Source organism: Quercus suber, unplaced genomic scaffold (assembly GCF_002906115.3).
Source record: "Quercus suber isolate HL8 unplaced genomic scaffold, Cork oak 2.0 scaffold_97, whole genome shotgun sequence".
Lineage (NCBI taxonomy): Eukaryota > Viridiplantae > Streptophyta > Magnoliopsida > Fagales > Fagaceae > Quercus > Quercus suber.
The window spans coordinates 290,975-304,693 of NW_027069562.1; the positions used below are offsets into that span (position 1 = coordinate 290,975).

The window sequence follows — 13,719 nt, forward strand, 5'->3', positions numbered from 1 at the left end:
TTGCCTTAGGCCTCTTACTGTCTTGCACCGACCTTGATTGATGCACACACCTAATTTTTAATATAAATGGACTCTATATTATCAATAAACTATAAATACTAATTTAATATTATATGATCCTATTTACAAACTTACACAATTCAATATTAATTCAAGAGCCTTGTAACTTAATTGATACATCTCCATGCATAAAGTGCTAGGAAGTCTAAATGGGAAATGTTCATTGTTAAATTGAGCAAGTTAACGAGTTTGTTCACAAACACATTATTATATTTGAGCTTGGTACATTTAGTAGTCATGCCTAAACTTGGCTCGAGCTTGGGTTGTTTGCTTAACGGACATAAACAATCATTTTTTGAGTCGAGCTCAAGTTATTCATAAACAATCCCACCAGTGAACTCTTTTTTTTTTTTGTTAACACAAAGGGGTTTTACATTTACTAATATATGTAAACCATTTTAAGAAACTTTTGATTGGTAAATGAAAAAGTGACTAATTTTTTTGATAAATTTTTCAATTTTTCATGAAATATTTTCTAAAATGGTTGATTAATTTTAAATGACCAAAGTGCCCTTGAGATTGAGATATACTTTTAGATGTACGAACGATGCAGCAGAACTCGATCTGAACTCACATGGACTCCGTGTAACAAGGAAAAAGAACCTTCCACCATTCACAGACTAGCAAGTATACAATAACCCACGACAATTACACAAAGCCCCAAACCAAAACCAAAGCCAAAACCAAAAAAGTCCAAAATCCAAACAGAAAAAAGAAAGAAAGAAGCGGAAAAAAAAGAAGAAGCCAAAACCCAAAATACACATACTCACAGATAGAGAGAGAGAGAGAGAGAGCTGGATTTCAGTCCGAGGCGAGCCATGATCGAGCTCAGGCACTCTAGCTCGATCGGGCCTCGAGCCACTTCGTCTCCGATGAAGCGCGACGGAGACTCTTCCCCTCTGATTCCGGAGAACTATCCAGACGACGACGAGGATCGCGATCGACATTCCTCCAAAGATCGCGACCGTCCGTTTTCGTGGTACAGTTTCCATTCCTGGTGCCCCTTCTTCGGCGACGATTCTAGGGTTTCTCCCTACAACTCCAGGATCTCGCTCTGCTTGCTCTTCGTTCTCGTCCTCGCTGGCCTGATTTCCGCTTTCTCGATCGTCAACCATTGGGTTAGTGCTCTCGTTTCATGTCATTTCTGGTTGTGTGCATTTTGGGGGATTCGGTTTGTGTTTCTGTGAAATTCTCTCTTTTTTTTTTCCCCCTCTACACCTGTGTTTGGTCGCTCAGAAAATGTGGAAAAGAAATGAGAATTTGGATATTGGTTGGAATTTGAAAAAACCTACTAAATTAGTTACTGTTTAGTTTAAATTAATACTGTTATGAACGCTTTGTTTTCAAACATTCAGAGAACAGTTCAATTTTGACTGATTTGATTTTAGGAGATTAGGAAGCTAATCTGTATCAAGCTTTGTATTTTGTTTTTATTAACATTTATTGTAGTTAAATGCCAGGGACACACATTTTCACAACAAATTCTAAGTGGGAAACTGAGAGTGGTAGGTAAAAAAATGATGTTAGTGGTGGCCAGATGAGAACCATTAATAGATTGCCACCTAAGATTTGTTGTGAAATTGTTGTGACAATGTTATAGATGTATCACTTCTCTTTATTGTATGAATTTTGGGTGCTTTGGTGAAATTTGGATTGATCTTGAAAATTAGCTGCATGTGGATGGAGCTGAAAAATGGTTATATACACTCACATTTTACTGTTTAGGGTTATGTGCTTTGGTGCTTCTTCAATGAGATTTATTGCATTTGTGGTAAAACATTGTTGCTGATTGAGTTTTGACTATTGTCGTTGTTTTAGTTTCTTTATGGTGTTGGCAATTCTGTTTACTGTATGGTCTGACTTCCGTAGATAATGAAATGCATGAATTTATTATGAAAGAAAGCAAGGTATCTCAATTGGTTGGCCTCATGGGAACCCCTCCGTGCCTGTGAGGTCTCCTGTTCAACTCTTGGGATAACCCTATACACAGATCTTGTGGGCAGGGTTGTGTATCTACTATCTAGCATGTATAGAAAATTTTTAGCGTTGATAGTCTCAAATATATTCTCGTCTTCATTATCTGCATAGCTAACTTTGGTTTCAACTTATTGCAGAATGCCCCTTATTTGTGTAAAAAAGATGGCATTGTTCTTCATTGCCCTCTTGTAAGTTCTCAAATGTTCTTCTTTTGGTTATTTCTTTCCAATTTGATCACATATATTCTTGGTATCTTTACCAAACATTTATCTTATCTTTTATTTTTAGGTCAAGGAAGGTCCCTCACTCTGGGAGAATCCTTACTCAACAACCACATCTTGGAAGCCTTGTGCTGAGCGCCGTGATGGTGGACTATCAGGTAAATTTTGGGTTTGTAGAATAATACACATACACACACATATAATTATAATTTTTCAGTTTATACTTCTAGGGCCATGTGGAAGAGTTTATATTTGTGGAACTGAAGTAAGGATAGTGTAATTCAGGAAGTTGACTTCTAATTTTCCATTTTTCTATCCACTGTGAGATCTTTAATCCATTCATCTCACTTCTAACTAGTATAGTCAATATGCTTTGGGTGAAATTGGTCATAATTAGGGTGGATTGCTATTTAGTGTTCTGGGGGCTGTGGGATATTTGGAACAGAATCTAGCACTTAATGCATTACTGGAATTCCCCAACTTCCATAATGCCTTGTTCTTTTGGATTCTTTTTTATTTTTGTTATTGTTTTTACCCCCTTGGAGAACTTCTCTGGGTTGATCTATAACTATATATGTGTACTTTTTTTTCTTTATGTCACACAGGAGACCTGGCCTGGGCCATATATTTGTTGCCCTATACACTCAAATCTATTATGAAGAAATATTTCTGATATGTATGCCTTAAAGTTGTATGATGGAGTTAAAAGATGTGTTAAAATTAAAATTTGCATTTTAACGAAGATTGTGCCTATCTTGTTCATGTAAAAGAAGATCTGTTATGCTATTCTATTCTTCCTACCTTCTTTTAATATGGTTATTGCAACACTCGATTGCTAATTTCAAGTTTAGCTTCTCTTTTGCTGTTTATATGTGTTTCTTTTTTATTCTAGCAACTTTATTGCCTATTTGCAGATCTTCCTCCTGAAAACGAAACAAATGGCTATATATTCATCCATGCTGAGGGTGGTCTGAATCAACAAAGAATTGCTGTATGACTTCTTTTCTGCAAAATTGTAATCTGATCAAGAAATTCCCCCCTTTTTTTCCTCTGTATTGATTTCAATCTATACATATTTATTATTCCCTTCTTCCTCCCATGCCTCTCTCTTTATATTTGGCTGCATATTTCATGGTTCTTCAATGTATTTGTGTTAAGAAAAGTTGAAGAGAATGAAATGGGTGAAAAGATGCATTAGTGTGGTATAGTATATGCATGTGATTAATTTAACATTATACCTCAGTGGGTCTTGAACCCACAATCTCACCCGTTACCTAGATCTTATAAGGGCAGGAGGTGCTAGTTGAGCTACTGCTTATTGGCAAAATTGAGGGAGTAATTGTGTAAGGATATAACTTAAAACTTAACTAATGGAAATTTAGCAACTAGTTTTGATGCATAAAATTGATTATTGAAGCACCATTTCTGTCGTGTTTGTCTTTTAGACTCGCACTACTATAATTTATTGTGCCTGCTTTGTAGCACATTATATATTTGGCCAAACTAGATTTTCTAAGTAATGTAGAGCTGTAATTTAAATTTTATGAATGTCTTTCTTATTATTTTGGGAATTGATACGTAAAAAAGCTATAATGTTCAAAAATAATGTATGTGGACCGCAAAATCCAAACATTTTTTAAAGAATACATAAAGCAGTGGATTTTAGAGGTTCAAATTGTTATATATAAAGGAAGATTTTACCTTCATGGTAAAGATTTGAGGGGGCAATTATCTAAGGATATAACTTAACTAACAGAAATGGACCAACTAGATATGGGTTGGAAAAATTGATGATTGAAGTACCATTTCTATTATGTTTATCCTCTTAGACCGGCGCTATGATTTATTGCCTAGCTTATCTTCATTGCACGTTATATATTTGATCAAACTAGATTTTCTTAGGAATGTGGGGCTGTAATTTGAAGTTTATGAGTGCCCTTATTATTATTTTTGGGAATTAATATGTAAGAAAGCTATCAGGTTCTGAAATCATGCATGTGGACCACAAACTCCAAACAAATTTTTAAAGAATCGCATACAAAAATAGGTTGTAGAGGTTCAATGGTTATATATAAAGGAAAATCATAATGTTAATTTTTCCCAAATAAATAAAAAAATAAAAGCATAATACATGATGAGAAGAAGGAAAGGGAAAGTGTTGTCTTCAGAGTGATTAAACTTTGTCGCATTTAACAGATTCTAAATATTTGATACTTGTGACTTGCCTCAATGGCATTTAAAAAAACTTCACCACTGTCATTTACATGATAGAACTTTCATGCTTTTTCGCTTGAAAATAGAAGTTTCATGCTATTACTATGGTGACATGATATCTTTGGAAATTAATCAGGACATTCTTAAATTTTTTGGTTTTCTTCTGTGTGGCCCATTGAGCTATATTGACTTCTGTAAAGCATATACAGGTTTTGTGTGTTGTGCTAATCCATAATTAATGAACATTATGATCTTTTTCTAAATAAGGTCATGCACAGTGGATTACAGTTATTAAACCTAAGTGTAGTTATGGAAGCAGGGTTAAACTTTTCTGCTGGTTGCTTGTGAGTCATGGTGTAGTTTAATATTATGTTTCCCATGTAAATTTAAAATTTGTATCAGTTCAGTTTTCATTTATTTCTGTAAAGCTTTGCTGTATATTTATAATTAAATGACTGATAGCTTTCTAACAATTTACTTATGGTGAATCTTTCTTGTGTGCAGATATGCAATGCAGTTGCAGTGGCTAAAATAATGAATGCTACCTTAATTTTGCCAGTGTTGAAGCAAGACCAGATTTGGAAAGACCAAACGTGAGACATCTTGATTGATACTGTTATACATTTCTATGTCTAAAATACTCACCTAGTCACATAATAAGTATAGATAAATAATTGGAGTGTATAATCCTGATAGTAATGGTCCCTGTTTCTGATATATGTTATGAGAATTGAAACTTAAAAATTTCTGCTTCAAATTTTTTTTTTTATATAGCATAAAAAGCGAACAATAATTTTGTCATTAGAGAACATTTTGTGATCGTAATATCACGTTTATCAGGATTACGCCTCTGACAATAGCAAGAAATATATCTTTTTCAATAAAGTAAAGAAAACACCAAGTGTAGTCTTAACATTGACTCTCTACAAACCCTGATCTGTACTTTGGCTGATATCATTATCTATGTCACCATATATTCTTGGAAATCCCTTGCTTCTATGTTTCAGACTTTACTATTTTATCTTTAAGTCTTTTGAAGTTTCACATTACAAAAACCTTGTGAGAAATCTGTCAGACTAAAATGATGCGCATGTATAATTTGGCCTCTCAAGAGTTATCTTTTTCTCATTCATAGACAACAAAATCTTAAGAAATTATGCTGTAATCATGTAGTATTTAAAACCTTTCCCAAAACAGCTAATAAATTTAATTGCTTTTGATGTGAGAGACTCAAATAGATATATATTTCAATTTAGTATTATTCAATTTTGTAAGTCATTTGTATTTTTAGTCAATTTTATTTTATTTTTAGGTCCTATTATTTAATTAGTTATTAGTATTTTTACTTCAATAAGCCACTTAGAATTATAGTTTAGTATTCCTACATAAGCAAAGTATGTACTCCTATCAAATGGAGATTATTTTGATGAATAAAGTCTCTATTTAAATTGTCCCATAGCTTGGTGGTGACTCTAGTTGTTTTTTATGCTTGGTACTGACTTCAAGTAGGCCTAGGGGTTGACTCCTAGGTTCCTATCCTTTATTTTCCCTCTTTTTAACTTTTCTGTTGCATCGTTCTGGTTGTGTTCTACCGATTTGGGTTTTCAAAGGCTCTGTTCAAATATCTGTAAGTGCCGGCCTCTCAAGTGATGACATGACAGTAATGGCCCTGTATGACCCGACTGGTTCTCATGACGGGTTGTCACTCAGCGATGAGAATTGAAGTTGAGAGGCGATTCAGGCAACCCTGATTGCAGTTCTTCCTATATACTTTGCTTACATTAGAATATTGAACCCTAATTCTAATTGGTGTAAGAAACCCTAATTGCGTCATTACAAAAATAACCTTGCTTCTAGAAATTACAAGACTAATAGCCTAATTAAATACTATGACCTAAAATTAAAATACCATTGACCAAACCCACAAAAGATTAGCAAAATTAAATAATGCTAAATTAAAATAAATATCTATTTGAGTCTCCTGCATAGTTGGATGGAGAGGAATTCATGATCTAAAATATAATTCGGTCCCCAAATTCCATTTCTTCCATTTTTGGTAGAAAATAACAACTGCGTTTATGCAATTCTTTTTGGAATCAAAGGGAACTCCTGGTTCCATGTTTAAATTCAAGGGTTCCTATACCTTCGATTCCTCACTAGGAAGCAGTTCATTTATTTCCAGTTTACCTCATGACAGATGCACCTCTATTATGCTCACCACTCCAAGGATACCTACAACTGCTATCACCACACCAGCAGTTAAATTTCCTACACCAGTGGAACTTTCACTACTATCATCTATAGCCCTCATGGCTGCCAGTCAGACTACCATCACAATTATATACACGAACACCACTACCAAATGCTGCCTTCTGCTTCCAATATCATTAGTGCCAGTGCTTATGTGACCCTTTTCTTTTTTCTTTCTCTAAAGCCTTTCAAATAGACACCCCAGCAGAACTGTTTCCATTGCACCCACCACAACCACTCTCACTGGCCATTATGCTGCCACAACCACCTGTTCTATCATCACATCTTTAGAACTTCACAGATGAGTGCGTTGGAAGATTAGATTGCTTAATTCCGTGAGACTTTTAATTCATTCACTCAGTACAGATCATAGTCTTCACTTGAATTTTATGTAACTCAAAATAAATTTTGCCGTATGAAATTTCAATGCATCTTCTACAGGAACTCCACTTATAATTTGATTTCAATTGGCCAACGTTTATTGATATTAGTTATTAAAAAAAAAAAAAAAAACTCTTTATTGATATTATGAAGTTCTGCTCAATCATCATGTCCAAATAGCTCCTTTATTGCCATTGTTCTATTTTGATCATTAGTATTGTCTCTCAGAGCTAAATTGAGCAAATTCCCCCCTAAAAAACAGTTGGTCAATGGATACCATCACGTCATTGAGCACTGCATGGTAATGTGTTTTTTCAGGAACACCTATCTTTACTTTTCTTCTTAAATTTCTGCAGGAAATTTGAAGACATCTTTGATGTAGATCATTTCATTGACTACCTGAAGCATGATGTGCGAATTGTCCGTGATATCCCTGATTGGTTTACTGACAAATCAGAGCTTTTCACAAGTATAAGGTTTGATTGCTTCCTATGATTCTGATTTAGAGCCATTAACAAATACAATAACCCGAATAAAACATATATTCTTCCTCTGCAGGATTCCATAAATTGTTTTCTTTGATCTTTTATCAGTCAAATATATTTTTGCACTAAATTTATAATTTTATTTATATCTTTGGATGAAATTGTTCATTTGGATTTTTGTACTAATTGAAAAATAAATTTGAAATTGTTGTTGCTTTTACTAGTGACCATAGAGGGAATTGAAAACTTTTTCACATAGGACTTCAAGATAGTTTATTTAAGGTTTTACTGAATCCAAAATGCCTGGATTGACCTTATGAATTATAAGGTCAACATTTATGAAAGAACTAAACATTATCTTGATGTTTAATTTATGCCAATTGCTTATGACTTGTTTTGATTACAAAATTGTGTTATGTTATATAGACGGACAGTAAAAAACATTCCCAAGTATGCACCAGCACAATTTTACATTGATAATGTTCTGCCCCGAATCAAGGAGAAGAAGATAATGGCACTTAAACCTTTTGTCGATCGGCTTGGGTAAGTCATGAGTGTTTTTTGTCTATGTTTTACTGCACCGTTCTGGATTTATCTAAAAAAAAAAAATGTAATGATTGTCACATGCAATGATCTGGGTTCAGGTATGACAATGTTCCTCAAGAAATCAACAGGCTAAGGTGCAGGGTGAATTATCATGCTCTGAAATTTCTTCCTGAGATTGAGCAGATGGCTGATTCACTGGCATCAAGGATGAGAAACCGTACAGGCAGTTCAAATCCTTACATGTATGTGAAATTGGTTGTGAAGGTTTCTGAACAATATTCTGGGTCTTGCCTGGACCCAACTGTACTAACAATTTACCTTAAATAATAGGGCTCTTCATCTTCGGTTTGAAAAAGGGATGGTGGGCCTATCATTCTGTGATTTCGTGGGAACAAGGGAGGAGAAAGCCAAGATGGCAGAATATAGAAAGAAGGAATGGCCTAGACGTTATAAGGTGACCTGGAATGACGACACTTTGATTGGCTTCTGGGAGAGATGTTAATAGAAACAATTTACCAAATGTTTCTCATCTTGTGGTGATTTGATATGCAGAATGGTTCCCATCTCTGGCAATTGGCCCTGCAGAAGCGGAAGGAAGGACGATGTCCTCTTGAGCCTGCAGAAGTGGCTGTGCTTCTCCGGGCAATGGGCTATCCTAAGGAAACTCAAATTTATGTAGCTTCGGGGCAGGTCTATGGTGGACATAACAGAATGGCGCCCCTCAGGAACATGTTCCCAAACCTGGTAAAGTAGCAGTTGTTTGGAATAATCCCCTCACCCCACTCGTTATTCCCTCTCTTCCCCCTCTCATGGATGGCATTTAGGGAGAAAAAAAAACTTCGAAAGTATCACATACGTAATAAGTCTTGGATCATGAAGAATTTAAAAGTTGAGAACTTCTAAGAAATTATATGTCATGGTAGCTAAACAACTTTTTGTTTCTGTTGGCTTGGTAAGAAATTGATTGGGTTGAGTGAGGGAAGATTTTTAAATTGTCCATTTTTTTTTTCCTTTTCTTAATTCATTGTTCATTTTGAGTGTTATGACAGGTTACAAAAGAGGAGTTGGCGACTAAGGAGGAGTTGGCTGGTTTCAGGAAGCATGTTACAAGCTTAGCAGCCCTAGACTTCTTGGTCTGCTTGAAGTCTGATGTATTTGTGATGACCCATGGAGGCAACTTTGCTAAACTGATAATTGGGGCACGCAGGTACATGGGCCACAGTCAAAAATCTATAAAACCGGACAAGGGGCTTATGTCTAAATCTTTTGGAGACCCTTACATGGGATGGGCCAACTTTGTAGAGGATGTGGTTGTTACCCATCAGACACGGACTGGATTGCCGGAAGAGACCTTTCCCAACTATGACCTCTGGGAGAACCCCCTGACTCCTTGCATGTGTAAAGCCTGACCACAAGGATTTATATACACGAATGTTTCTCACTGAGATTTATTTGGAGCATCTCCAATAACCTAAACATTCTCAATCGAAAATTGGAGACTTATCCCACCCCTAAAGAAAAGTCTGCATGGAGTGGCTAATACAGTTTTGAGGTGGGAGACTTACGATATGTGTTGGAGGTACAGTAGCCCGCAGGAGAGAAGTTTTAACAGAATCTTTTGGGGGCTCTCATTGTAAGATCGTTGGTTATATCCTCTTTTAAGAGATGCGGCAGTTTTGACTTCAGAACGTTGTATTATTTTTTTACCAGTTTTTGGTACAAAAGCACTAGATAATTTCTTATGTATCATTTGAAATCATGTAAATTTTAAGTTTAGTGTGACAGATGTCCTTTACTAATGCAACTCTTGCAAGTGAAAATGCACAGACAATCCAAAGCAACTTGTTAATTCAGCTCTTGAGCTTTCTTGCATTTTTTCCTCCAGATTCGACATCTCCAGATTGTGCTAGTCCAAGTTTTACAAAAAGCAACTTGTTCAGAAATAAGGACTTGAATCTTAGAGGAGGTTTTACAGGGGATTATTTGTTGGTGATTGTGGTGCTTTGATTTCTTTAGTAGTTCACATTCGTTGTTAGTTCTTGTAACTTTATTGGTGAATATGGTATAGGGGGCAGACCGGCAGAATCATATATAGTAGAATGCACCTGTACAGGGTTTGAAGGGTTAAAGCCATAACAGTGTTGCTACTCTACAGCTCAGTCAACTCAAAGAGTTCAGGAAAAAAAAATGCCAATCCTAGGATTCTTATCCAAGGCACATCTGTTACCAAAGCTCCATCATCCTTTATTTTCTAACTTAAGCATTAGAAAGGTTTAGGCCTTATAGTATATACATTGCCTAGTATAGCCGTGCAATCAACTGTGATTATCATCAGCAAGTGGTACGAAAGTGTAAAATGCAAGACCCAATCCTTTTGCAGATTCCAAGTCATCGAAGAGCTGTGGAAATAATTGCTCCTTTGGCTTGAAAGGCATTTGCTTTATTTGAGAGTCAATATTGGGGAGAAAAAAGGGTTCTGCATGGTGGATTTGATTAGAACGAGCCTGAGGAGGCTATAAAGGTATTCATGGAATTGCAAGAAGCGAAGAAATGGTTGGTTTGATTGAAAGGAATCCATGGCATATTGTGTACAGAGACCAAGAAAATTGTAGTAGTAATATGGGAATATTAACAATTTAACTTGTTACTATTGATGCCATTTCCTAATTATGAAGTCAGGGTTCTGCATGGTGGATTTGATTAGAACGAGCCTGAGGAGGCTATAAAGGTATTCATGGAATTGCAAGAAGCGAAGAAATGGTTGGTTTGATTGAAAGGAATCCATGGCATATTGTGTAAAGAGACCAAGAAAATTGTAGTAGTAATATGGGAATATTAACAATTTAACTTGTTACTATTGATGCCATTTCCTAATTATGAAGTCATTTAATAGACAGGTGTGTAACTTGGATATATTTAAAGATCAACCACTAGGGTTTAGAAGGATAACCTAGTGGTTCTAGCTCTTCTTGTGGTGTCTGGGCAATGGGGTAGAACCAAAATAAAATAAAAAACTACTTGAATTTCTTTGAACTTCAATCACAAATTTTGCAGGGAGGGCGCAGAAAACCTTGTATGCGCATGCAAGAATTTTTTTAACAATACATTCATGACTTTTTTTTTTTTTTTTTGCAACTTTTTCTAATTAATCTCTAATTTTTAATTTTAATATTTATTACTGCTTTGTAAATCAATTGTATTAGCTGGTTGAGAATTAAGACTTAAATCCTCTTTTGGTCATTTACTTGGGGTTGAAGAGCGAGATGATGTTTGAAGAGTAGGACAAAGATGGGATTGGGGTTGTGGTTCAGGTGAGGTTATGGCGGCTCAATCAAAAAAAATTAAAAAGCCTTCATCAGTTGAGATTCTGGTGATGTTAGCTGCAAGACGAGTTGTGCAGTTTGTGAAGGAGATAGGTCTTAATGACTCATGTTTTGAAGGAGACTCTGAGATTGTTGTCAAAGCTCTAAGGGGTGGAGATATGTTTTCATCTTCTTTTGGTCATTTTCTTAGAGACAACTTCCATGTGGAGTTATTCTTTCTCTCATCTTGTGAAGCAAGGTAATGTTGTTGCTCATTTCTTAGCCTAGAGAGAAAGATGTTCTTTTCCAATTTTAGTTTGAATGGAGCTGCTGATTTACCAGCTCCTTAATAATATTTAGATTGATAATTTTTCCCAAAAAAAAAAAAAAATCCCCTCTCCATTCGATTTAGTGATAGCTCCCTCAACCATTTTGGTGTCTCTCTCACTCTGATACTCTTTTAAGTTTTAACTGAATCTACCTATAACCTGTTGAGATAAAGAATATATATATATATATATTTTTTTGAATTTTACTAATGTATATCCTTAGGGCATATATTAGTTAACTATTTTAGAATTTTTTTTTTTAAAAGATGAAAAAGTTATTAGTTTTTTTTGATAGTTTTTTCAATTTCCCATAAAAAGTTTTTTAAAATTGATAATTAATGTGTACCCTAAAGACGTATATTAACTAGACCCTTTTTATTTTATTTTATTTTTATAACAATTAAAGTTAACTTTCCCAATTGTTGAACTTATGTTTCGGGTATTACTCACACTTCATGTATTAAGATTGAAAGAGTTTCCACAAGACCTGTAAAAATATAAAAATAAGGGTAAGATTTAGGTACAATACTCAGGTGTTGTTCCTTAGATTCTCCTCTTAAGATTTTGTCATGTGGATTTTTTGTCATGGAATGAAAGTGTATTTTTTAAAAAAGTAGCCATATGACTGAATCTTAAGAGGAGAACTTAAGAAACAATACTTAAGGTACTATACCTAAGTTTTGTTCTAAAAGTAAAATAACATAAAAAGATATTTTATTGTTGATTCTGCATCACAAAGAGCTATAATGGCTCATTAGTTGCATTTGAAGAAGAGATGATGACCATTAATATATAGTTCATAAATGGAGTATCAATTGGAGATGAAAAAGAAAAAAGAATGAGAAGTTGATGTTGCAACTATTGCTTGAATATAGTTGCCATCAATTGCAAATTACTTATTTTCCTATCTATTACTTATTCATATGTCAAACAACCAATTTTGGCAATGACTTAAAGATAATCACAACGAATAATGCAATAGTTTCGGGAGAAAAAGAAAGTTCGTAACGAAGATATATCTCTAATCCAACTGATCAATTATAAATACATAAAGAGCAAATGATAACAAATGGTGGCAAAAACCAACTGCATGTCTAATCCCATCCATTTCGTGCAAAAATGTGCAATAAAGGTAAGCAAATCCTAGAGATTATAAATAATTGTGGTAGTTATTTAATAGATACTATTTGTGATGATTAATTTTATATAAAATTTATATTTTTGTATTACATATTTATTATTATTGTGCTTATATGAAAGTATTAAATCTACTATTCTAAAAAAAATATAAATAGGTAAGATTTTAATGTAGGGTTAAAAAAATAGAATAGAATTTAAAATTAATTAAAAAATATATAATAGAATAATAAGGTGCAAAAATATGAGATCTCAAAAGCTTTTATGACAAAATATTGTAAGATCAACCAAAAGTTAAATTATAAATTATAAATTATAAATTATAAAATATAAAAGAGAGATTATAGGAGATCATGTTATTGCTTTTTTTAGAGGGCTGTAATATAATGGTACGTAGTTGGCAAAGATGAACTTTGGTGTCAATAATTCAATGGAGTGATTGTTTGGAGGATATTGGGTGATTGTTTTCTTAGAAGATGGTTGACTATAGTAAGATAGGGTAATAATGGGATTTGCTGGGTTTTGTACGATAATAACCAAGATTTATTGTAAGGTCCTAAATTAGATTTTATTTAAGCGAAAATTTAATGGATGTTTTAAGAATATTATTTTAGGAAATATTTTTTATGGAAAAAGATGGAAGAAAAAAAAAAAAAAAATTCTATTGACAGGACTTCTTCCTATATCTATTAATTTTATTGGACCCAAAAATGATACACTGGAAGACTAATAAAAATAATTTATTTCATTAACGACTTTTTAAAATTCCTATAAAATTAGTGTCAAAATTTTCTTAAAATAGCTTATTAACAAATTT

At 34.1% G+C, this 13,719-nt stretch overlaps 1 protein-coding gene across 1 annotated transcript; it reads left to right on the forward strand.

Moving 5' to 3' along the window:
- Positions 1–635: 635 nt before the first annotated feature.
- On the forward strand, positions 636–9,987 carry LOC112037161 (protein PECTIC ARABINOGALACTAN SYNTHESIS-RELATED). The gene is made up of 11 exons (XM_024069976.2): positions 636–1,178; positions 2,175–2,225; positions 2,326–2,416; positions 3,173–3,249; positions 4,977–5,065; positions 7,460–7,579; positions 8,015–8,131; positions 8,233–8,376; positions 8,465–8,588; positions 8,687–8,878; positions 9,184–9,987. The coding sequence occupies exons 1-11, from the start codon at positions 879–881 to the stop codon at positions 9,541–9,543; spliced, it is 1,665 nt and encodes a 554-aa protein (XP_023925744.2). The 5' UTR covers positions 636–878; the 3' UTR covers positions 9,544–9,987.
- Positions 9,988–13,719: the final 3,732 nt, after the last annotated feature.